The 26,150-nt window shown below is 54.5% G+C and overlaps 1 protein-coding gene across 4 annotated transcripts; it reads right to left on the minus strand.

Annotated features, from left to right (window-relative positions):
- Positions 1-1,686: 1,686 nt before the first annotated feature.
- STARD10 (StAR related lipid transfer domain containing 10) lies at positions 1,687-25,589 on the minus strand. Of its 4 annotated transcripts, none has more exons than XM_068988585.1 (7): positions 25,500-25,589; positions 24,157-24,467; positions 5,637-5,784; positions 4,918-5,021; positions 4,151-4,268; positions 2,311-2,363; positions 1,687-2,060 (listed from the first exon to the last, which is right to left on the minus strand). In XM_068988585.1, the coding sequence occupies exons 2-7, from the start codon at positions 24,361-24,363 to the stop codon at positions 1,812-1,814; spliced, it is 879 nt and encodes a 292-aa protein (XP_068844686.1). In that variant the 5' UTR covers positions 24,364-24,467; positions 25,500-25,589; the 3' UTR covers positions 1,687-1,811. The 4 variants fall into 4 exon arrangements, with proteins under 4 accessions (XP_068844686.1, XP_068844684.1, XP_068844687.1 ...); XM_068988583.1 differs by having other exon boundaries at positions 25,493-25,565; XM_068988586.1 differs by having other exon boundaries at positions 25,489-25,510.
- Positions 25,590-26,150: the final 561 nt, after the last annotated feature.

The following is a 26,150-nucleotide window of genomic DNA, read 5'->3' on the forward strand; positions in this document are numbered from 1 at the left end:
CCCTTCCCGGCCACGCCCAGTCACGTTCCTGGAGTTCGCAGGCCTTGCGGACACGTTGATCTGTTCGTCTCCCCTGTCCATCTCGCTGCTCACAGATCCGTCTACGTCTCCTGAAGCTGAGGTCTGCCTCCACCACCCCTGCCCTCTGAGTCTCCCATCTCCTCCTGAGCCTCTCCGCTTTCTGCCACCCCTCTCCGTGGGAGGGACAAGTCACAAACCGCCCCACCCCCAGAGCGGTAAGGGGCAGTGGGAAACTGGAAAACCCAAATTCCTGACCTCTTCCTCCAGGAAGTCCTTACCCAGTTCATTCTTCGAGAATATCCTACTTCTGTCCCTGGGCCCACATCTCTCAGGAGCAGGGTGGTGGGGAAGATGCAAGTCAGAGTGTCCAAGGATCCCTTAGTTAAATGCTGCAGCCTGAGATCCCGGCGGCCAGGCAGCTTCCCTGGCCTAGAGAATGGGGTCTGGGGTTTGACAGGCATTCCCAGGTCCTGTGTCCAGGGCTGAGATTGGGTGTCATTAATTTGAGCACCTACTACATGCCAAGCCCAGGGCTGGGCAACTGATTTCTTCCATCTCAATCTGCCTGAAGGTAAAAACTATTACCCCAGCTTATAGATTAGGAAATGAGGCTCCAAAGAAGCTCCAGGGCTTGCCCAAAGTTACAAAGCCAGTATTGGGTAAACCAGCCAAGCCTTAGTGAGTTACAGAATCTCCTGCCTACCCCTACTGGATATTCACCCTGCCCTTCCTGGAAAATGTGGACTCCAAGTGTTTTCCTGACAAGGCAAAGGTAGGTCGTTTCCCGGGAGCGTGGAGGGCCAGACCTTGGGGAGAACTTCTGGCCCCCAGTTCATATGGGGTACAGAAACACTGGAGAGGGGTGGGGCACAGCGCCCTCCTCCCGACCTGAGAGCAGAGGTGACCCTCAGGCAGCAGAGGGCACCTGTGGGCTACAGAAAGCAGGAGAGGCCACACACCCCTCTAGACTTCAAAGCTGCTGTGGGGAACACAGGACCAGGGGACTGGCGTCTTGGCAAGGGGTTGGAGGCCCCACCTTCTCTGTTAGCACAGGCCTGAGGTAGAAAGGACTCAGTTCACAGGGCCTGGTCCCTTCACTACACTGGAGTCTGACAACATTCCCCTCAACCCCCAAACTTCCTGCAGAGAATGCTGCCCCAACCTAAGCTCTGGGCCTACAGCCCTGTGGTCTGAGTGCCAAGGACCTCTGCCCCTCCTTCTGTCACAACGGGCACATGTCAGACCCCCAGTCCATAGGTTGGACCCAGGGAGTCTTGGGCTGCATGTCCTACAATAGAAGCCCATTCTCTGACCCTGACCAGACCTGTTTCTTCTCTTAGAGCAGTGAAAGTTAGCCTAAGAGCCTGAGTGAATGGCAGGATGCACACACAACAAGGACAGGTGGATGAATGAAGAGTAAACTAATGAATGAACACACCACGGACAGGAGGGTTGACAACCACCCCCGCTTCACATGGGGAAATGAGGGGATGTCTAAAGGAGCAAAAGCCCGTGATGGGTAATAAAATTAACAAAATGAACTGTAGAACAAAGGGACCGAGGGCGCTGCCCGTGCCCCCGAGCAAGTGGGAAGGAGGCACAGTGATGAGCCAGATGAGGCTGTGGGATCATTTATTGGGGCTGTGTCCAGCCAGGCCGCAGCGCCAGCCTGGGCCCGAGCCCAGCGTCCCCAGGAGGCGCAGGAGGTGGGGGAGGGGAGAAAGCGGGGGAGGATCCGCCGCCTCTGGGCTCCGCCCCGTAGTATCGCCGTCCCTGCCGTGGTGCCGCGCTCAGGTGAGCGAGGTGTCGTCATCGCTGCCCTCGCCGCCGCCGGCGCTGCCTGTGCGATCCTCCCGGCTCTCTGCCACCGCGCTCTCGTCGATGTTCTCCAGCGAGTCCGCATGTTGCACTGACAGCTCCGACAGCGCCAGGCTCGGCAACGAGCTCTGTTCCGGGTGTAGCCACGGTTTGAAGTGTGGTTGATGCTTCTGCTTCCACTCAGGGTATTTGACGCACGCCTTGTACATCTTCTTCATGGCCTGCGGACCGGTTGTACCGCCGGATAAGGGGTGAGCTGGGAGCGGGACTAGGCCTTCACCGCGCCCGCTCCCACGCCCTCCAGCGGCTCAGACCCCACTGTTCCCAGGATCCTGACTCCAGCTGGGGTTTCGTAACCCCGCTTCCTCAGCCCTAGCCCCGCCCCCTGACTCGCTTTCCCGGACTCCATCCCTGCATCCCAGAACGCTCTCCCCGGAACCTCCACACCCGCCAAGTCCCAAGGTCACTCACCTTGGGAGCCAGGAACTGAGAAGATTTATTCACCACCCATTTGGGTAAGGAGCCTATGAGGGCAGGAAATGGTAGTGAGAAGAAAAAGGAAGCAGCAGCCGTAGGGATCCAGCCCCCCACAAACACACACACCAGCTCCCTTACTCCAACCCGGGGTTTCCAGGGAGAACACGCTCTTCTCCACAAGGAGGGGGCAGAGTGAGGCAAGTCCTGTAAGACTTCATCGACTTCACTCCCTCTTTCTACCTCAGAACAAGGTCCTCAGGCTCAACTCTGTTACACCCTCTACCTCTACCACCCGACGGCCTCTGCCCTCTGCTGAGTCCAAGGGCTGCATGAAAGAAAACCACAGGGTCCAAGGTGATCACAGGCCACACATGAGTTAAAATCCTGGCCAGTCAAGCTTCTGCCTGCTGCCTCCCCTCAACTCACACTTACCTCCCTTTTCTCATACCCAGTCCCACTATCTTGAATGGCCCTGGTGCCCACCGCCTGCTCTGCCTGTCCTTCTAAGCCCCCTGGTGCAGGAAGCCTAGCTGCTGCATGACCTCTTCCAGCCTGGCCTGACCTGGAGTCCGCGGACTGATTCTCCACCTGCCTCATCCCCAAGCGTCTGCTCTGCCTCTGACACCCAAAAAACTCACTCAGTGAAGTGCTGGGGAGCTCTGGGCCTGGGCCAGTGGACCCTCAGTGGTGCTGGGGGGATACCCGGGCAAAGATGCTCAAGAGCCTACCCCTCCTCTAGTCATTCATTCATTCCCTCACTCACTCCACAGTCACTCAGTGACACCCACCCTGGACCAGCCCTGGGGACCCAGAGAGGAACTCACTGTCTGGGGGAGCCTGACAGTGTGCCAAGTGCTCTGCTAGAGGGGGATGGGCCCACAGGGCAGGGAGCGAGCAGCTCCTCTGGGCATCAGGGATAGAGGAGGTGAAGCAGCCCTGGAGGGATGAGTAAGGGCAGAGAGGTGTTTTAGGCTGAGGGAAAGGGTTGCCTAGACAAGTAGGAAGGTATATGCTGTGAGAAGGGACTGGGAAACCTGGGAGTGGGGGCTTAGACTTCACTGTGAGGGCAATGGAAAAATCACAAAAGGATTTTAAGCAGAAGAGAGTCACAAGAAAATAAGTCCTTTGGGAAAAAATCTGTATGGACAGACAGGATGGCTGAGTGTGGAAAGAAATGACAGATTCAGGAGCTATTTAGGAGGTAGAATCAATACTAATTAATGATTTGGGAGCTGGCAATAGGGGACCCCCCCACAACCACCATGTTTTGGGTACGAGTGACTAGAGGGAAGAGACTCAGGAGAAGGGACAAGTCAGGGAGGGAGACAGTTCAGCATTGGGCACATTGAGCCTCGGGTCCTAGGAGAGAGACATCCTGAGGGACACATCGAGGAGGCCAATGGCCACAGGGACCTGGATCTCAGCAGAAAGACATGTGGTCACCTAGCCACAGAAGCCTGGGGCTGGCTGAGCCCTCCCAAGGGAAAAAGGACTGGGGCCTGGGAAACCCAGACCTTCAGGATAGAAGCCAACAAGACAGGGGGAGCAGCCAGTGAGAGGGGAGCAAGTCAGAGCATGGGAGCGCAGGAGCCCAGGAAGAGAGCTGTAAGCTTGTCTTGGGGCAGTGACTACCACCTTGATCCTTGCTTTTCAAAACACTATAAAAGTCTCAAACTTTGGCTCAAAGAATGTTTTGGGTACAGATGCCCCAAAATACAAAACCCCTCGTAACAGAGGCCCTTCTGGATCCCAGTAGATCAACTAGATCAAGTCCCATCGCCGTGGTATAGGGAAGGATGGATCCCATGATGGGATTCCAGGGCCAAGCCCTCACCTTTGGGGTCTACCTGGGCCAGGTAGGTGATGACGCAGCTCTTGGGCCCCGTGCTCTGGATGAGGTAGCCCGTCTGGATGGACACAGCTCGGACCAAGTCTTTCCGAGGCGGGTATTTCTGGGGATGGAAGGCACAGGGAGGTGAGACTCAAGGTGTGGGAAAAAGTGGTGTCTTTGTGAGTACTAAACACACACACAGAATTGGTTCACATGCCCTGGCATCCGCTCCAGGCCAGGCCTGATATTAGGGTAAGAAGAAAAAGAGGAGTCGGACTAGGTCATCATTACCACTCTAAATTTCCTCTCTTCCCCTAAAGAAAAACCCCAGTCTGGGGTGAGGGTTTATAAGCACACACATGGGTGTGTGCATACACACAAACACATACACACACACAAACTCTCTCTCTCATCCTTTCCCAGGCCACCTGCACTTGCCTGTCCTGCCTGCCATGGAGATCAAGACACTCAGCCTCAGGGAGGGCCAGGTGACCCTACATCTCACTCCTGTTCCCTTTTCCCCAGGCAGCCCCTCCCACCCACTTGTCCAAAGTGATGGTCCACACCCGTCTAAAAGCCCCAGCGGGGAGACAGGAGCCATTATTCTCACTGTGTAGGTAGGAATCAGGGACAGGAGGCTTCATGTCTGGACTGAAGTCACAGAGAAGTCTTGGTGGCAGCCAGGGGCCTCTCCCTGGGCTAGGCCTGCTGGCCTAGCCCTACCTGGCACCTTCCCCTGCCCACCCAGCAGGGAAGGCACGTTGACTCACAGGATGTTTGACTGAGTAGTTCATGATGATGTAATCAGTGCCCATGGGCAGCCAGGAACGGAGGGTGATGACATCACGATTCTTCAGGGGCTTTGGACACCTCCCTGTGGAGGGCAAGGGACAGTTCAGCCAGACCACTGGCCTGCCTGCCTGAAAGGGGGTGGCAAAGCCCAGAGACACAGGGATGCTTGGTTAACTGCCAGCTCCCCCTGATCTAAACAGGGACCCCACCCACCAGACCTAATTTCTGGAGCTAGGAAGGAGACAGAACAGCCCCTCTCCCCTCCTGCATCCAGCTTCCCCTGCTCCTCACCACCTCACAGAGCCCTTACCTTGCTGGCCTGATCTGTTTGTGTATGTGAATGTGAGTGTAGGAGAAAACAATGGTATTTCTGTGTCTCTGTGAAGTGTGGGTAGGTGGGTGAGTAGGTGGCGTGTGGCTGTGGGTTTTATACATGACTGTGCAAGTGTGTTTGTCTGGAATGTGCATGCATGAACATGGGAGTGCATGTGTGTTTGTGAGTACACATTTCTATATGCTCAAGTCTCTGGGAGCGGACAAGGATTCAGGGAAGGCAGCCCTATATCTCTACACTCAGGTCTCTGAGCAGCCTGGCCCTAGGAGTGACTGTGAGGAGGGAAGCGGGTAGGAAGAGGCTGGGCTAGAGGCCTGGGTAGAGGTGGAGGGGGCCAGGATTGGCGTGCTTGCGTCTGCTCACAAGAATAATAGCCCACATCAGCGTTGACTGTCAAGCGAGCAATGTCGAAAGTTTCAATGACGTTGCTGTCCCACTTCTTTCGGTATTCAATGTCATGTAGGACATCGTAGAGTGTCTCTGCTGGCACATCACGGCACTCCATCCGACACTGCAGACAGACACATGGGTTGTCAGGGTCACACAGGGCTCAAAGCGCTAATCAGGATAGGAAGGCATGCAGGCAAAGGGGGCCGGGGTAGGAGGAGGAGGAGGACAGGGAGGAACAGCGACCTCTGACGTCAACATGGACTCACTTCTTGCCATGAGCCCCATCCAGCCCTCCCAGAAGCCACATGTGCCAGACAAAGTTAGCCTCTGCATCGAGACACTATCTCCCCCATCTCAGCCCCCACCAAACCTCCCCATTCGTCCCGGTCTCCTCCTCCAGGAAGTCTTCCTGAATTACCCAGCCAACCTTCTGGACTCCTATACACTCTGCTCTCCTCCTCTCTCTGTGCTCTCCAGGTCCCTGAATTTCATGTGCAGAGGCTCAGTTGATTCAGTACAGAGCCCGGCATGAGTACATGTTAAATGAAATGAAAGCATGAATGAACAAACGAATGCCTAAATGGATGTCTTTCCCCCATGGTACTTATCACCTGGCCATTCCATTTGCCCTCCTTCCTTTTTTTACACCATCCAACAAAATCTTTGTTTTTGTTTTGTTTTTGACCCCACCATGCAGCATGTGGGATCTTAGTTCTCCCACCATAGATCAAACCCATGCCCCCTCTTCATGTTCAGAGTCCTAACCACTGGACCACCAAGGAATTCCCCTAACAAACATCTTTGAATTCTTATTACTTATTAGCCTTGTTCTCAAAGAGCCTTCCAGCTAGGGAGAAAAGAGCAGAGGAAACTTTTTTTAAAAAAATTTGACCCACACAATAACTCTGCCAGATAAGAAGTCCAATCACAGTCACCCAGTTGATAAGCAGCAAAACTGGGGTTGGGACTTCCCTGGTGGTCCAGTGGTTAAGACTCCACCTTCCAATGCAAGGGGCATGAGTTCTATCCCTGGTGGGGAACTAAGATCCCACGTGTCACAGGATGTGGCCAAAAAGTGAAAAAAAGAAAGCTGGGACTTCACCTAGATCACACGTCTGGAAAGCAAATAAAAACAGAACCAGGTTTCATTAGATTTACACTCGGCAAGATGAAACTCAGCCCATATCCTTGTTCTGTGATTTTTTTTTCACCCGAAAGCCCAAACCCCAGTATCAAGTTCCCCTCAACAAATGGACAAGTTCTATTGTGTAGCTTAAAAAGGTTTCCCAGAACTGGGTGTTTAGACATACTAAACTACCACTCTACTAAAAAGTAAATACATGCAACCATATGAGGGAGGGGTCACATCGCCTTCCCCCTAATCTTGTTAGGCCTTGGCCCCACTAATGGTGATGAAAGGACAAGGAAGGACACTACCCATTGAGTATTCTAGGCACCAGTGAACTCATCAAGCCCTGGATATGCCTCACTTAACAAAAATACAATGGACAGAGGAACAAGTTAAGTGTCACCACAAGAATACAAGACAAAGCCCGATGATGAGACATTCTGCAGGGCGGCTGGTCTAGTCTTTCTACACATCGATGTCATAAAGAAGGGACCGAGATTTATAGGACAAATAACCAGATAGAAAGTGCAGTCCTGGATTGCATACTGGCTTGGACACAACAGCAGAAAGGACACATTTGGGACAACTGGAGAAATGTGAACACGGTCTGAGTATTAATTAGATGTGCTGAAAATTTACTGAGACAAAATTGTGGATATTGCTGCCTGAAGAAAAAGCAAGTTACAGAATGGATGCATGATATAATCTCACTTTGGGGCCGCGGGGGAAATCTATGCACAGAAAAGGCCTGGGAAGCTAAGGTATTAACAGCGGCAATCTCTAAATGATGAGCATATGATAGTTTTATTTTCTTTTTGCTGTCTGTATTTCTAATTTTCTAAAATATATAGTACTGCCTCTTCAATAATGAAAAAAATTATATAAAAAGATTCCCCAGAGATCCCGAGAGGTGTGCTCACCACCTGCCAGGCACTATCCTAAGTGCTTTCTATACACTATCACTTTGAGGTATTAGCCTCATTTTAGTCAAGAAAACCAAAATGTGGGACTTCCCTGGTGGTCCAGTGGTTAAGAATCTGTGCTCCCAGTGCAGAGGGGCCTCGGTTTGATCCCTGGTCAAGGAACTAGATCCCATGTGCCAAAATGGAGACGGAAGAGCCTGCATGCCACAACTAAGACCCAGCACAGCCAAATAAATAAATTATTAAAAAAAAGAAAACTGAAATTGAAGAGCAGCTTCAGACTGAAAAGACTCCTTCCCCACTCTCTGTTTGCTTTTCTACTCCGCAAGAAGGTATGACTAGATTGAGTCATTTCACCAGGTTCAGCTCTGTGCAGAGCACAGGAGAGTCAGAGATGAATCTGAGGCCTGTCCTTCAGAGGCTTCCAGTTGCAAGAGGAGACTAGTATGGAGATGGGGAGGTGCCCAGACCGTCCAAGGGGACACAGAGGAGGTGGTCAGCTGTGTGGGGTGAGACGTGGGGCATCAGGCTTCCAGAGAAGCTCAGTGTGGAAAGTAGGTGTCCAGCAAGAGGCCGTGGCAGAGAAGACAGAGTGGCCTGTTGGCCAGCTGAGTGAGCTCCATCTGCTCCAGTGCCCAGGGTGTGCTGCAGCCTAATACTCAAAAGGTCCTGCTGCCAGGTCTTCTTAGAGAAATGTGTGATCCTGGGACTGGGTGGGAGTACGTACAGGAGGAGCCTGGAATGTCTTAATGTGCCAGAGAGTAAAGACAGTGTACTCACAAAATGATAAGGACCTTGCCTACCAGACACAGGAGCAGGCATGGAGGGCTCCCCACTGGTTCCATAACCAACTCATCAGGGTTTGCCAGTTTAGCACTGAAAGTTCTTATCCCAGGAAACCTCTCAGTCCCAGGCAAACTAAGACAGTTGGTCTCCTACCATGGGCGAAAGCTAGGCCAACTCATGTATTAAGGTAAATAATGATAGTAACAGATTATATTCCACTGATTAAAATAGGAAACCAAAGTATATACAAGTATGAATAAATAAATACATTGAATGTTTTAATGAGGAATAGGGTATTTACAGAGTTTCAAAGTACCTTCCATCAAATCAGTAACTTTACTGTGCCTGGCAGATACCACCTTAATCAAGTGATCAAAGGGAACGTCATCAGTGACAGGGCAAGTTGCGACTCAGATGCTTCCTGACAGAATGCAATGAAAGATGCATGATCTAAATCTAATCATGAGGAGGACCGGGCAAACCCTAAATGAGGGGCTTTTACAAAATATCTGGCCTCTAAGGGAAACGAAAGTCAAGGAAAGACTCAGGAACTATATCAGACTGAGAGAGACGAATGGGACACAAGTGAGTGAATAAATGAGACAGTAAACAGAGCGAGGAGAGGGATGCGATGGAGAAGATGGCAGAGGCTGGATCTGCATCCTCAGGAGCACCCACGCAAGTGTCCGCTGTGTGGTGACACATAGGTCCAGGTGCTGCACCGGACGGTCAACACACACACTCACCCTTCACCCCCAGCTTCTCCACTGTGCTGCAAAACAGAAAGCCGAGGCTCAGGAGAGGAAGTAACCTGCCCAAATCATAGAGCAAGAAAGCAGCCAAACTTAAAAACCGGATCTTCCAATACTCATAACCCTCAAGGAGCACTCATGTGTGACTTCTCAGGAAACCAGAACTTCTCTAAACCAAGTTTGGAAGCTGGTTTGGCTTTGCAAGTCCTCAAATGTGTTGTCCCAGGTCGTGAGTGTATGAAGAGAGAGTGACAACAGAATTATGCTTTGCAGGTTAGAGTCCACCTGGGAAGTCCTCCTCCCTCAGGCCAGCCTCAATGCCCCCAGGGCCAGCTGCACCCACAGCTGGGTGCACACTGCTGTCGTTCAGGACCTAGGGCCTCGCTCTCAGACAGCAGACAGCGGGAGGAGCACGCGGGGCACAAGACAGAACAGGCACCAAGCTGAGGATAAACTCTGTGTGATATTTTATCTTTAAGATAAAGAAGGAAACTTCAAAGGTTTCCCAGGCTCATGGTACGTTCCTCGGGAGGAAGGTCGGCTGCAGGGCCTGCTGAGAAGGTGAGAACCCAGGCTGTGGTGGTGGCGCTGCAGGTAAGGAGACCGAGGCAGTCCAGGTGACCAGCCTGGCTCTGGGCCTGCCTCTTTCCACAGCCCCCAGGAGGCTGCATGGCTGAGGCAAGAGAGGTCAGTTACATCCAGCGCCGTTCCTGTGTCCAACTGCAGCTACCACATGGGCAAAGTAATTCTAAGAGGCTCCTGGAGGGATGGGTGGGAGCAGAGGTGAGTCATCAGAGAGCACCTGGTGGGCAGGGCTGTGACTAGAATCCATAGCCATTGGGCCCTGGGCAAGTCAGTCACTTTGGCTGGACACCTGGGAGCTTCTCCTGGAAACCATAACTGAACTGGAGGCAGTGCCAGAGCTGCTCAGCCAGGGAGCAAGCCATGCTTGGCTGCAAAGCTCTTAAGGCCTGGTTTACTGCAGGAAGTCTCACATGCAGTCATTTTACAGTTGAGAAAACTGAGGCCCAGAGGGAGCAGGTGACACCAGAGAAATTTTTAGACTCTGTACCCGCTACACTCCACCAGACTCCTTGATGTAGAAAATTGAGATTGCCCAGAACTCCCACAGAACCATGGTCAGAGGGAATGGACAAGCAAGGAAGGCCATCAGGGTGACTCCTGCACGCTTTGAGTCCGGCAATCCCAGGTTCCAATTTCTACTCCTCTCCTTAGGCACAAGATTTAGTTAGTTTGAGTCTTTGTTTCCTTGTATGAAAAATGTTGATAATAAAAATACCTACCTCATGGGGATGTTGTGATCAAATTAAATGAGATAATATATGAGACAAAAATGAGCTCGCTGGTAGCTCAAACAGTAGAGAATCTATCTACGATGCAGAACCAGGGTTCAACCCCTGGGTTGGGAAGATCCCCTGGAGAAGCAAATGGCAACCCACTCCACTGTTCTTTCCCACAGAATTCCATGGACAAAGGAGACCAGCAGGCTACAGTCCATGGGGTTGCAGAGAGTCGGACACAACTGAGCAACTGACACTTTCAACGTATGCAGTATGCCTGGCACGTGGCAGGTATGCCCCAAACCAGTACTGTTATTACTTAAGTAGGCTTCCACAAGCAGCCATGCACCCTTCCATAAGGCCAGGACCACAGACGTGTGCATGTATCTCTTTATATTCTGGGCCCCAGGCACCTCTCTTGCCTCACCTGGCCTTGCCCTTCCATCCATCCATTCACTACCTTCTGCAGTATTCTGCTGCATGCCAAGCCTGCAACTGGGCAGCTGGGACGGGTAAGTAAACCACACCTGGGCCCTGCCCCAAAACGGGCCCATCAAGTGGCAAGTGGGAGAGAAGGGGACATAAAACCCAAGGGAGAATGAACTTGGCAGGGGGCACGGGAACTGTGGGATCAGAGGGCAACGGAACCTAAACAGAGCTGAATTGCTGAAAGGGGAGAAAGGGCATTTCCAGCAGGCAGACTGGTGGGTGGCAAAGGCCTGGAGGCTTAAATAAATCAGTACAGAGCAAGATCCAGGGCCATCCCGGTGTCTCACTCTCCTCTCCGCCTCTCTCCCACCCCTTGCCCTGTGCTTTGGCAGATGGTCCAGTGGAGGAGGGAAGTGTCGCGAGGAGGGGCTGCAGTATCTCCCAGGACCCAGGGAGATGGCAGACCAAAGACAGAAGAAAAGAAGTCAGGTCATGTCCACAGGGCTGTGGTGTGACCTTGAGGGTCAATGGCCAGGGCAGTAACAAGGAAACTGAGACGTGGGCAGATGGATCCCAGTCTGGCTCAGACTCTGAGACCTCACACAGCGGGTCTCCAATATGCTTGCCTGTGGAATAGATGGGGCATACAGATTATCCCAGAGACCTAGGGACTTCAGAGACAACCTCTTCCACTATTCCTCTTCAGGTTACCACCAGGGAAGCTGAGGCCTAGAGAAGGGGAAGGGGTCCACTTGGGCTCCAAAACCTCCCTCAGGCTGTGCTGACTTCCCACCATGTTGCATTTTAGCAGTTTTGTTAAAGAAAAACTATTAAGCACATCATCCTCTCCCAAAAGAGCCATATTTAACACAGAAGCAGCACTCCTGACCAGGGTGGAGCACTAGCTATCAAATCAATCACAGCCTCAAATAATAGACCTCAACAACCAGTATCAAGTGCTCCAAATCATCCCACAAAGGAGGCGGCAGCGCCAGACCGTGGACCCCGCAGGGGCTGAAATTTAGGTCAGACCACCTCTGCCAGTTGTCAAGGGTGCCAAGGTGCATCCTGTGTAGACACTGTCTCTTACCCTCCCAACATTCTGATGGATATCATCAAGCCCATTTTACAGATGGAGAAAGTGGGGCTAAGAAAGGTACAATGACTGACCACAGCCACAAAGCTAACAGTGGTGGAGCAAACCAGAGCCTGGGGAGCCTGACCTGAAAGCATCAGGACTTTATGCTCCGCTCCTCAAGAGGCAGGACTGACCCAGCAAAAACAAACATGCTGGCACCTGGAGGCTGCCTCAGTTAATTGGTGGTTATTATGAAGTGCTCACTGTATTCAGAAGGACTTGCTGACCAAGGAGGCAAAGCTCAGCGATTCTTCCTCTGAACCAAATTCCTGACTCCATCCTTGGCTCTCACTGGCCTGAAAGGCAGGGCCCTGCTTTTTCTGAAGCCCAGCCCTGGAGCTCTGCACTTGGAAGTCTCCTCTGAGAAGCCTGGAGCATCGCATTTCCCTCCCAGGCTCACACTCACAGCAATTCCAGGCTGTCTGGTCAGACAGGCCTCTGCCCTGCCACTTTCTGCCTGTATGGCCTTGGCCTGGGCAAAGGACTTCAGTTCTGAGTCCCAGTATCTTTATCTGTCAAACAGGGATAATCCTCCCCTCAGAGTAAAGCTGTGAGGATTAAAGGAGACTTGCACACCAAGCCCCCTGTGGCAGCTGTCCTGCCTCTAGCCTTAGGCCCGCACAGTTTTCCCTGACTTCGCAGGCCCTGCCTGCTAACACCAAAAGGCAGGATAAGGCAATAGGAAGAAAGCTGAAAACAACAAGAATACCCCCAGAACCCTCCACAGGCTGGATGGACAGGGAGGGGGTGGGAGGACCCTGCCCAAGCCCACAGGTTCCACCCTCACAGCCCACCACCAGGCACTGCCCTCACCGTGTCAGTCCAGGTGCTGAAGGACGCAGAGACTGGCCCAGGACACACGGCGCACGAGAGGCTCCGCGCTAGCAGCCCCTCTGCCTTGGCTGCTTCTGCTCCCAGTCCTCCTCCCCGGGGCCACTCACTGCCTGCTCGCTGGCTTCGGGGCCCTCCACTGCCCCTCCCAGAGGCCCCACAACATGAAGCCCAGCTGCTGGAGCACCTGCCCTTGCCTCTGGGTTCCTGGGGCCCCAGAAAGGAGACCGCAAGGCCTTTTCATGGCCGCCCCAAATCTCAAGAGCAGCTCCAGGGGACTGACACAAGGGACAGGGAAGCAGAGGTGGAGGTGTGCAGGAGAGAGAGGTCTGCTGGGGCCCGCTTTCCCAAGACCGCCACTCGCTGGTTCTTCGCTGTTTTGTCCTCCCACTTGAGCCTGGCTGTGCCCTGCCCAGGCAGCCTACCCTGTCCCTACACTCTGCAGGTTGGTCTTGGGGCCTGCTCCTCCGCCCCACTGGCTGCCTTCATCAGCAACACTGTGATGCATCAATTCATCTTGGCCCCTTGTTCGTCTTGGCATCCCCAGTGCTTGGCGTAGTTTAGTAAAGAAACGTTGCCTGAATGGAAAGAGGGACAGATGAGCCACCAAAGATGCCAAGCCCATGTGAGCTTCTCGACTTTTAGAGCTCTGGGCCATGACTGGTGGCCCTCAGTGCTCTGTGGAGAAAGAAGGAAGGGTCGTTGTGAAAACCTCCTGGACGCTCATCAAACTCTCTGTGGCACGTGAGGCTGATTTCTGTTTCTACCCTCATCCTCTTATAAAATGGAGTGTAAGTGGGGAGAGGGGGCAGAGACTAGTTAAAGGATATTCTGGGATTTTCTGTAAGACCTTTAATAACTCTGATTTTTAAAAAAGGTAAATTAAATCTGTATTGAAACATCAATTTACATTCAGTAAATTAGCAAAAATATACAAAATACCCAACTGCTCATGAGGATATGGTAAAACTGTTACCCAGTTAGTGACAGCAAAAGCTGGTTCCACTATTCTGAAAAGCAATTTGGCAAATATTTTTAAAATCACAAAAATGTATCTTTTAACTCAGTTTCTGGACCTCCAGGAACTGAAAATTTTACTTGAGGGGTTGGGGGGTGGTAATACGAAATAAGAAAAAAAGTTCTGTTACAATACTCATGACAGTAATATTGCATTTGTAATTAGCAGAATATATTGGAGGACAGCCTGGAACACCACCAACAGCACGGCCTGGTTGAGTTAAGAATGGTTCATTACCCTGAAGATTCTCGCGCTGCTGCTGAGGAAGGACAGTGGGGTCCCTCTGGACAGGGGCAGGGGCCCCTCTGAACCCAGGAGAGGCCTAGCAGGCAGCAGCTGCCGGAAATGTTCCTGAATTAATAATTCTGTAGCAAAGCAAGAAATTTCCACAGATGCAATGTTAAATGAACAAAAGAGGACACAAACTTGTATCTGTGCCACAGGCTTGATTGTATATAAATTATCTACACCCTCGAATGAGAGCTGGAAGGAAACAGGGAAAAGTTTTGCTTGGGAATTGAGGCTGGCTGTGCCTCATTTCGGGGTTCTTGTTATTGTCGGTACAATAGAGTTTATACAAGATAAAGAAACTATATATTTTTTCTCTAGGTTAACAGCGTTGTCCAGAATCCCAAGGGCCTTGTTCCCTAGACCTGGGAGCCTGGACTCAGCTGAGACGGGCTTCAGGCTGCCCAGGCTGATGCTGAGCTGCCTTGGAAATGCTCTGTGTACTCAGCCATGCTGAGAGTGGAGCCAGAGGGGACTCAGAGTCCTTCCATTCTCAGCCAGGATACAGGGATGAAACCTGGGGGCTCAGGGCAGGGACAGAGAAAAGTAGGGGGACAAAGGTACAGGGAGGGGCACCCTGAAGCAGGATCTTGCAGAATGTAAAGCAGATGGCACCCACATGTAAGGACACGGAAGAGGCTCCTGGCAGAGGTGCTGGACTGGAAAGGGCCTGGACTGGCTGGGGGAAGGACAGAGCTCATGCGGTTCCACAAGGTAACCCGAGTGAAGAAGGATGGAAGCGGGAGGAAATGGAGCTGTCCCTTGGGTACCTCAGACTGTTCATTCATTCATCCATTCAGCAAACGTTAACAGCGTGCCAGCTCTGTGCCAGGTGCTGTGCTGGGGCCTTGCAAATTCTCCTAATTCCATCCTTTCAACTGCCCAGGAGGAGGGAAGATTAGGCCCATTTGTAAATAGTGGCTAAGAAACGTGAAGAACTATTCAGGAACCCAGTGTGACCCAAAGTCGACTGCTAAAGTTGTTCTTTAAGATTTAGGCTCTGCTGTCAAGGACTCAAGGAATCCCAGGGGGGCCAGCACTTGGCCACATAAGGCCTGTCCCTGGGGAGTCCCCACCAGGGACTGGGCTATGGAGGCAGCTCTGCCTAGAGCGAGGGGAGCTGAAGCACGCAGCAGGTTTGGTGTGGGCCCCTCACAGGCTCTCCTTCCCCTGGCTCAGAATTCTCATCTGCAAAATGACTAGACAAGCCTCTTCTGAAGGGAAGAGCATCTGGCACCAGACAACCTCAACCCATCTTCTCTACAAAAGTGTGGCCCTCCTGAGACTGGTGGGAGGTGGTACTGCATGTCTACCCGAAACACAGCTCCCAGAGGCTGTTCAGGTAGGCCAAGCTAGGCCCCTCTGCTGCTCTCTACCAGGGCTGAGTGACTCAGCCCCACTCTGCCTCCACCCCCCTGCCCTCCCCCTAGTCTCCAGCAGCCTCCCTGGACCCCCGCCCCCCAGGCCTCGGCATCTGACCTCGGCGTCTGAGGCACACCCTGCTCTGACCTCTGAGAAGCTGACCTCCTGGTCTGGAGCTCCCACCACTTTGTTCCAGCCCTGGGGGAGGTGGGGGAGCCCGACAGAGGAGGGAGACCTGGGAAAGAACAGAGTGGGTGGGCCTGTAAGAAATGAGAGACAGTCGGGGAGATCAGTGAGACAAGACAGGGGCCAGGGCTGACACACAGACAAGTAGACAGAGACAAATTGGATAAACACTTCCCAGGACTTCAGGGGCTGCCAGTGGCCTCAGGCTCCCAAAGCTCTCTAGTAAGCTCTGGACTGCATCTTCAGCAGCTCCCTGGGCACCACCCCCTGCACAGCCCACAAAGCTCATCCTGACCACGTCCACTATTGCTGTTTTACCCAACCCCAATGCCCACCCGCCTCTGCTCCCTTCCTGTGCCTGGAACCTGGGATTCAGCTTGGCCATGACCTTCCCAGCAATCTCCCTTTGCCAGATTCAGGCAGGCCTGACCGTCCTTGCTTGGACCACTGCAGCCCCACCTTCAACTCTGGTTTCCTGACTTCCAGGTCAAGCTGTCACCTGCGGCCAGGAGCTTTCTAAAACCCAGTGATGGGAATTCCCTGGTGGTCCAACGGGTTAGGACTCTGTGCTTTCACTGCTAAGGCCCTAGGCTCGATCCCTGGTCAGGGAACTAAGATTCCACGAGCCATGTGGCGCAGCCAATTAAAATAAAAAACAAAACCCAGTGATGATGGCACTGCCCCGCCTGAACGCCTCTGCTGCTTCTCCCCGACTTCAAGATCAAACCCTAAAACGTCCTCCCCACTCTGGCTCATCCTCCTCTCCTTCCTCACCCTTAGTCCACACCCACCAAGACCTTCTCAGCCTGCCACCTAACTCCTGTTGGGCCCCCCAGGTCTTACCCAGATACTACTGCACCCCACCATGCTGTCACCCACGTCTCCCTTGGCCTGAGGAGTCACGGAAGGCTGTCACCATCTCCATCAGTCTCCCCACTAGGACTTCAGAGCAGGACTCAGGTGTGATCCATCCCCAGGCCGCAAGCACCAGCACAGAGGCTGGTAGAGTGGGTGGGAGGCATGAGAAGAGGTTTGCTGAACGAATAAATGATTGAGACAGGGGAAAAAAAGGGGGCGGGGGAGAAAAGGGACAAGTAGAGACATACAGGCAGAGGTAGTAACCATCACAGACAGGGATAGAGTCACCCTAAGGGGAGACTCTGAGACCCAGAGCCAGGCCCAGAGGCAAAGACAGGAGGCTGCAGGGAAGCAGGGAGGGGGAGACCAAGGCAGAGCCAAGGCTGAGCTGGGGGGGCGGAAGCCGCTGGGAGACAGCTGAGGAGACATAATTGGATCAGAGACAACTCTGCTGCAGTGAGGGGGTGTGACTCACACACACAGAGTAATGCCAGACACAGAAACACACGCAGTCTCACACTCAGAGGCACAGACACACACAACCTCAGGTGCATGTACAGACACACACACACACATTCAATATGGATTTAATGACCCTTGTCAGGTGCCCTGCCCCTGATGGGCTCACAGTCTACCCTAACCAAGGACCAGATCATACACACAGGCACCCACAGGCCAGCTCCACACACACAAGGCCCAAATATAGAAGGCCAGACAACTCCCATCACATCATCCTGTCCTCATAACACACAAACACCATCTGGTATCTTATGCTTATCTCCTCCTCAGGATGTAAACTCATGACAACAGGGTCTGATCTGTTTGGTTTGCCACTAAATTCCTGGATATACTTGGTGTATAGTATGTTCACCATATAGTATGTTGAATGAATGAAGACTGGAGACACATAAGGGAACTCCATCCGCTCTGGTTGTCAGGCCTCTGCCTTCAGACTTAACACTTTTCTGGTCCAGTACCAGGCCCGAGGCAATCTAGAAGGGTGCAAAACTAGGAAGGGGGCATCAAGGAGAGGCTGGAGGGGATTCTCAGAAAGCCAGGGTTAGATGACAGGAAACTCAAAGGATGAGATTAAATGGCCCAGGCGATGCAGAGGAGACCAAAGGTGGGATTCACCCCTACTTCCCATGGAGGAGGAAAACTTGCAGGCATTGTTCCACTGCCCCAAGACAGAAGGATTCTAGACACAGGTCAGAAGCAACAAGTAGCCGCCTTCGGGGAGCCAGGCTGAGAGATAGGGAGGCAGTTGTTATACTAAAGCCCCGGAGAACAGCTCCAGTTGCCCAGTGCCACCTGTCCAGCCTCTCTTTAATGACAAGTGAGAGGGTTCTGTATTTGGTGTGGGACCCACCACTAAGTTCTGGGCCTGCTACTTTCCTCCACAGCCTGTGTTTCTGCAGCTCCAGGGGCCCTGGAGCACTGAGGCCAGACCAAATATGCTTGAGGAGACAAAGTGAAGCACAGGAGGCCCAGGCACCTCAAGCCCAGTGCCTGGTCTGAGCACCTTTCCTCTCCCCTGTTGAGGGGGCAGGTGGGGGTGATGCTTACCTGCCCAGGTAAGGGGTAAAGGTAAGAGAGCAGGGCGGAAATAGAGTTTCTAACTCCATTGGTGGTTGCTGGCCCCTCATTAACAGACTGGAGAGGTCCACCTTAGGTCCAAGATCCCTAAAGAGTGCCAGGCCTCCAGGGTCCTGGAGCCCACAGCTCTGGCTCCAGGTGGCTCTACCAGGCACAGAGAAGCAGGGGAAGAAAGGAAACCCATCTGTCTCCAGGACTGCCTCCTTTCTCTCATCTCCTGAAACTTTAAAGACTCTCGGCTGGAAACTGAGCTGGGCTCGTTAAAGTTTAAAAGCCAGAGCCTGGGGAGCTGGTCGTGGAGGCACAGAGCCAGCCTGCGGGCCTGAGGGCTCTTCTGCGCCCAGCGTGGACTGACTGAAGGCACCCCCCCCAACCAGCTCCTTGCCCCCAGGGGCTGCACATCTTATCCTATCTCACATCCCAGCCTGCTCAAGAGTTATGCTATAACCACTATGTTGTCCCTTATCCCTCCAAAATCTTTCTGGAGGCAATCCCGTGCTCCACTCCCCACAGGCCCTACTTTACTGCAGGCCTTGGCAAGTCTGTGCAGACAAATAGAGCAGCATCTTCCTCCTACCACCCACCTTGTCTAAAACCCTCCCCAGTAGCCTAGAACCTCTGGGACCCAAATTCAAGAGCCTTGATCTAGTTGTCTAATCACCTCCAGCCCCCTGAGTTCCAAACCCACAATATACCACCTGCACTTCTCCCAACATTGCCTGTTTCCTTCCTCGGGGGCCTTTACATACCTCTTCCTCTGTATGAAATGTTCCCAGTGCTGTCAAACCTGTACTCCTCATTCTCAACCCAATTCCAAACCGATCACCTGAGCATTCCTCCTCTGAGAAGCCCTCCCTGGTCTCCAGGGATGGCTGAGAGGCCCCCTCCAGGTCTCTGCAGCTCCTGTGACAAGTGTCTGTTCCAGCATCCTGATTTCCCTCTTTGTCTCTAACCTGAATGAAGTGCCCAAAGACAGGCAGGCCAGCACAGCTGCTCGCATGTGACAGAAGAGGAAGCTAAAGCTGGGGCAGGGGCAGCAATCTGCCCAAGGCCACATGGCCAGGACCCTGAAACCTGTTCTCTCCCCCTGTAGGAAGGACCTCCAGGAATACCTCCCTGAAGCCTCCAGCCAGCTCTGACCTTTCCTGTCTCTGATTTCTTCCACCTGAAGATCCAGACCCCGACTTTGGGGGGCAGCTCTCTGGGAGCCCTGTTTCTTAAGGACAGGTCTGGACAACTTCCTCCAGCTGCCCCTACTCCAAGTCAGAGCTAGAACCATCCAGGAATCCAGGACAGGGGTTATCAGGACCCCAGCCTGGACTCCGGAGCCCCATCTAGGGACCTCTCAGACAGCACAGACCAGCAAGGCTTTAGCTCTCCATCCTTACCCTGTGTCCAGTACTGTAGACACCCTTACCATGCCCTAAGGCCAGGCTCTACAAACCACCTGCCCAGCATCTTTCTAGAGAAATATGGAAACTGAGCCCCTGAGGGGGCAGAAGCCCAGCCTAAACCTGAGCTCACCGAATCCAAACCCCTAAAACCTGCCTCTGCCACCACAGATAAGAAGACTGACCCGGAAAGGTAACGTGAACCCCAAGGTCACACAGTAAGGACTGGGCTCTTGCTTGGCTGGGACCCCTCCAGGGTGCCCTCTCGCAATGACAGCACAGGGTGACCTAAGGCAGAAGAGAGGGGTGGGTTCTGAGCGACAGGGTCCAGGAGGTCGAAGGGGCCAGTGGTGCTAATAAGCAGGCCCAAGACACTGAAGCTATCCTGGCCTTGGAGTCTCAAGGACCTGGGTTCTGATCCTGCCTCAGCTGCCTTCAAGCTGTTTGACTGCACAAGTGAATTCCTGCCCTGAACCTCAGCTTCCACATCTGTTCAATGGAGTTCGTAGGACACTTGTGAAGATTCAGTGGAAAGACCTGAAGAAAACGCCTGGCCCTGTGACTGTCTCCACCATCCCCAGGACCCTTTTGAGTCCCATAGACCATTAAGAGTAAGAAGGGTCCTTGGAGATCCCTGAGATGATCCCAAATTTCACAGGGGAAGAAAATGAGGTGCTGAGAGAGGACAGGCCTGAGAACTAGCCTGAGAGCTTGGTACCCAGGAGGCTGTGGTATGGAAGCAGGTGGACAGTGAGACAGGTCAGAGAGGGGTCACCAAGCTTTCTCCAAAGGGGAAGAGGAGCAGTTGTAGGGCAGGAAGTCAGAAGAGATAGGTCCCCACTGCTCAGCTTCCTGTGGCAAGAGGAACCTCAGGTTCTCAGCCATGCTCCCCCAGGAGACCTCACACCCCTGCTCCAGCCAAGGCCCTCAAGGCCCCTACTCATTGGGAACCCCTCCTGCCTCAGTCATTTGGCTGTGAATATCTGCCTCAAGCAGTGGGCAGGGAGCCATCTGGAATTGTCAGTCTCTCTCCACCCTCTGTAGGTCTGGCCACCCTCTGCCTCTCAGGTAGCTAGGTGCACAGCAGGATCAGAGAACCTGAGCACGTGAGCATCAGGGCAGGACTGGGCCAGCCATGCCATGCCATCTCCGGCTTTCTGTCCCCTGTGCCTCATCCCTCTCCATGGGACCCAGCACAGGTACGAGTCTAGAGGCTCTTGGAGCCAGGAGAGCCCCATGGCTCAGATGGAGAAACAGCCCAGAGAGGGCAGGGATGTGCCCACAGTCACACACAGAGCAAAAGAACACTATAACCAGGACTGGACCTCAGCCTCTTCTCCAGCTGGCCTTGCTTGAATAAATGACAGCCCCCTGGTTTCCCAATTCTCTCCTCTACAGCAGCTCTGAGGAAGCCTGGCCTGGGCACTGATAGACCTGCATTCAGGTGCCCAGCAGCCCTCTGCCCTTGGGCCCAGGATCCATGTTCAGCATCAGTCTTTGGGACAAGGCCTGACCTCACAGGAGGCGGTATCTGCCTCCTCTTTGGTGTTCAGAGCACTATGCAAGCCTGGGACCAGGCCAGACCACAGGCTGGGAAAGGGCAGAGGTGGCCTCCAGCAGCTCTGTCCCTTTCTTCTGGCTCCAAATGCTGGGCCAGAGCCACAGTGACTTCCAGGAACCTCTGGACACAGGGGTAGGGAGAAGATAAGTCTGGGGGAAGGGGGGTGAGGTAGAGGAAATCAATCAGGTAGGCAGCTAGGTGGCTCCTCTCCCACCCTAGATTCACGTGCACAGGGCATGTCCAACGGGCAGCTGGCTTTCCTAGCTCAGGGGGCAGACCAAGAACCGGCTGTGGGGAGCAGGGAGCTCAACAAATACCTGTGGTTGAGTCCCAGTCTCCTGGAGTGACGCTGGGAACTCTGGCTTCAGACCTGCTGTGTGACCTTGGCAAGCCACTCCCCTTTCTGGGACTCAGCTTTTTCATTTATCAACAGGAATGGGATGATGAGAACACCGTGTCCTCCAGAGTTACTGATGGGGTCAAATGCCAAAATGTTGACAAGATGTGAGCCCAAGTGGAGAGAGGCAGGGGCTCTGGAGCCAGGCTGACCTGGGTTCCACTCCTGCCTCAGCTACTGTGTGACCTCAGGCAAGTGACCATACCTCTCTCAGCCTCAGTTTCTTTGCAGCTTGGAGATAAGCCTACTACTGCCCCGGACTGGTCTGAAGGTCAATCAGGCAATGGAGACAAATGCTCGACTCAGAGCAGGGGTTATCGGAAACGGGATTCCTGGAGTCTTGGGGATTGGGGAGCTCGGAGACCTCTGCCTGTCCCCCAGAGCTCCGCGTGGCTATGCTGAGGGGATCTGAGATCTCGAGATCACCTCCCTTCCCTGAGCCAAGGCTCAGCACCCTCCTTAGGCCCCAGCTCTGCTCACCTCATGGCCCCAGCCCCCTTCACTGTGGGGAGCACAAAAGAGACCACTAGGCTGGGAGGCTAGAGATCTGGGTTCCAAGCCTGGCTTGGCTGGGGCTTGGCTGTGTGAGCCTGGGCTAGCCCCTGCTCCTCTCTGGACTTGCACTCCAGTAAGGAGTGAATTTGAAAAGGGGATTGCAAAGGCACCTCCAACCTCTGCTCAGTCTGAGAGGGAAGGAAGGCCAGGTGTACGCCCTAACTACAAGCCCACAATACCCCAGTTTTCCCAGTCCCCTCTACTCTCAAGGAAGAACACCTGACAAATCTGATATGGCCACAAGGGGTCTATTGTGGAGGTCTGGCTCCCAGACTCACCAATTCCAGTCCTGGACTGGGCTGGGTTTATTCATTAACCAAGCCAGATGGAGGAGGCAGCTCCACTCTGTTGACACAGAGGGTGGGAGTCCCCGGCTCAGTTCAGACTTTCCCCTACCCTTCCTTCTGGAGAGCCAGCTTGATGGGGAGATTATGCTTCCCTACCCCTTGGCACAGGCCAGCCTGAGCCTTTCCCAGGTTACAGGCAGGAAAACAACCTTTTTCTCACAACAACTTTGCTCACTTTATATTCAATGTGTTCCTTCATTCGTTCGTTCCTTCCATCCTTCATTCAACCAACATCCCTGCTGGGCCTGTGTTGGAGGCTGAGGATGCAAAGGATAGGACGTGTCCCTGTCCCTGGAGAGCACTAAGCTGGAACATGCCACTGGCCCTGCCCTTCCCCACTCCTCAGGCTTAGACACAGGTCCAGCTCTGGGGAAGCCCCCGGCCCAGAGTCCTCAGGCCCAGGTAAAGAGTCCCAGAAAGGGAAAAAAGGAGACAGACATGGGAACTGGGAAAGAAAACGACAGTCAGATAGCCAGGGTGCAGACAGAGAGTCAAGAAGGGAGCAGGGAAGGCAGAATGGGTGAGCCAGGTGCCTACGTGAGGACAGATAGACGAAGTTCTAAATGACTAAGACAAAGTGAGACAGAAAGGCACAGGGTCAGCAGGGAAGGTCAGTCATCTCTGGCCCTATTATGAGGCCCTGATGCCAGAGCTAAATCCGAATCCAAGGGCAGATCCCAGGCAGGAGGGGCTGGAGTGGGGGAGGGCGGGCGTGCTCTCCAAGTCCACTGCCCTGCTCCCACCTCTGCCGGCTTCCACCACAGGAATACACTTCTCCACGTGTTTGAGGAGAGCGGGAAGGCTGGGGCAAGAGAGAGGGGAGGGCACAGTCTACTGCCAGGAGCCGCGGAAGGGAGATCTGCCGCCTTGAAAAGTGGCACTCACAGCAATGCCAGATGTGTTGTGTTGGAGGCAGTCACTGAGGCCTCTCATCAGAGTCTTTACTAGCCTATTCCCCATCTAGTCCCCAGGGGAGGTGGACTCACAGGGTCCCAAACCCCAAGCCGGCCCTCTTTTGACAAACAGAAGAAAATCATGGGGTTGTGAGGAGTGGAGTGGATGGCTGTGAGAGAGGCCAACTATGCCTGCATATTCCCTGCCTCTGCTGGCCTACACCCTGGTCCCTCCTTTCCCAGCCTGCTGGCCCAGCCTGGCCCTGTGTGAGGCAGGGACATCTAAGCCCCGCTTTCAGGATCTGCCACCCAGGATCCTGAGTCCCTGCAGGAGAGACTCAGGGGACAGCCAGGAGGGAAGAGGGAAGAGCAGAGCATCCGGCAGGAAGAAGCGCAGAGAGTGCGGAATGAGACCCAGCTCAGGCTGAGAGAATCAGGGATTCGGGACAGAAAGGCTCCGTCTCCCACCTGAGATGACTCAAGTCAGGACCTGATAAAGGCTTCAAGGGCAGAGGGCTCCTTGAGGAAGGCCACTCTCCTAGGTGGGCTTGGCTGCGGTCCACCTCCCTGAGCAGGCAGGGGCTGAGTGAGTCACACCCCCTGTCTCCCAGCAAACTGTGCCTCCTGGGTCCTCACAGGAGACTCTGAGGTGCACAGCCAGGTGTCTGTACCCCTGCTGGAGGACAGGGAGACTCCCAGTCAGAGGGAGTCAGGGCGCAGTGTCGGCTGCACCTGCTGCGGGGCCACCCTACCTTGATCTTGTGCAGGGTACGATCCATCTCCACAGCCTGCACCCACACAGACACACCAGCTTTGCTGTAGGTCAGGTTCCAGCCCGCCTCGGCCTCACACTCTGACCGGAAGCTGCGGAAGTCCTGGTCGTCGGGCACCTGGACGCTGTCGCGGCCCAGGACTGGCCGAGGCCCCGGGGGCTCTGGGGAGGCAGCTGACTGCTCCATGGGGAGGCCCAGGGCCCTGGTCCTGGTCCGGCTCTCCTGGGTCCTCCGCGGAGGCTCCGACAACGTCGACGCGGCTGCAGATGCTGACGCCACCTTCCAGGGACCTGCAAGACCGGTTTGGAAACAGGAGTCAGAACGCTGCGGGCGCGCGTGCGGCTGTCCGGGGTCCTGGCAGGTAGCGAGTTCGAGAGAGGCAGGGGCTGGCCCCCTGGCCAGAGCGTACCGCCGCCACTGGGCAGTACGCCCCTCTCTCTCTCCGCAAAAGCCCGACCTCAGACCGCCGGGGGTGGGAGCCGGAGTGGGGGCTGCGTATCGGGGTGTGGGGGAAGCCCGTCGGGACCCAGGGGAGGCCGGGACCCGAGGTGACGGACGGTCCGGTGGGGTCCGCGCAGCGCCGGCCGGACTGGCTCAACTAACTCGCCAGCGGCGCCGGCGCGGGGCCGGTGGTGGGGGCGGGGTGGGGCGCCCGCGGGGCCGGCAGGCTCACCTGCGCCCGCTACTCGCCGGGGGCCGGCCGGGGCCGGGGGTGCGAGCGCCTCTGCCGCCGCCGCCGCCGCCGCCGCTGCCCGGGCGACCGGGGCCGCGCGGGGGTTCTGGGGGGAGGAGCAGTGGGTCCCGCCGCCCGGCCCCGCCCCGCTTCCCCCGACCCCGCGCGCACCACCCGCCCCCCACCCCACCTTCCTCCCTCCCCAGGGGCTAGGCTGGGGGCTTCGGGGGCTCCGCTCGCCTGCGCTTGGTATTTTCCAGGCTGCGGAGGTACAGCTGACGGGGCTTGGAGCCCCGCCCCACCCCGCCCAGCCGGGTCCTAGCGCCCGCCCCCATCGCCCCCGAAGAGGACCTGGCCGGACCAGTCCTCAGGCAGGGGTTGAGGAGGGTCCAAGATAGATAGGGTTCTGAGAGGAAGAGCGAGGAGGTGCTAGAAAAGGGATTCGGGAAGTTAATTGTGAACCCTTTATCTCCAACACCTTCCCACACTCAGAGGTACACACCTCTGCAACAGCCTACTTAAGATACACAAGCAGCTGTCCCTAGAACCACCCAGAGACATCCCCACACCACACCCCTCAGAGCCAAAGATGGGCACACTCCCACCACAATCAAGAGCCCACAGCTTGCCTCCCCTACCAACCACTGGCCTCAAGGTTCACAAGGTGGGTAGACAAAATCTCCACTCCCATCGCACTCCCAGCTGGGAGCTTGAATCCTCCTCCAGTCCCGGACTCTGGTCCTTGTCCAGCCCCAGTCCTCCTGAGCACCCCTGTACGTATTCACACACCTCCCATGGATTAGACTAGGCTTTCCAGAGCATCTGGCTCCAGAGCTCTGGGGCTCCCTGGCCCTCCCCAGGCAGAGCTGGCCAGAACTCCACAGCCACAGGGGAGATATGTCCACCAGCACTCCAGCCACCCCTTCCAGCCAGAGAGACTGCTACCTGCCCCCTGGGTCCTAGTGCTAGCTCTGTCTCCAGCTGCTCTGTGTTAACTGAGGCCAATAGCTCAATTTTTCTGAGGCCAGGCCAATATGAGTGTGGCAACAGGCTCAAGGCTGAGCATTCACTACCCTAGTGACTAGGGAGGGCTCATGGTGAGCTCCCTTGGATGGGCAGCTAATAGGGCACAAGTGCCCCATCACTTGCCCAGTGTCATCAGTGAGTACGTGGCCATCCTGCCAAGATCCCAGATCTCAGCCTCCTCCCACCCCAGGGTTCCTTCCTTGGCTCTGGCTGCCCCAACTCTCTGGGCCTGAGTTTCCTATCTGTAGAATGTGAGCATCAGAATGTATAACCT

This window comes from Capricornis sumatraensis, chromosome 16 (assembly GCF_032405125.1).
Source record: "Capricornis sumatraensis isolate serow.1 chromosome 16, serow.2, whole genome shotgun sequence".
Taxonomy (NCBI): Eukaryota; Metazoa; Chordata; class Mammalia; order Artiodactyla; family Bovidae; genus Capricornis; species Capricornis sumatraensis.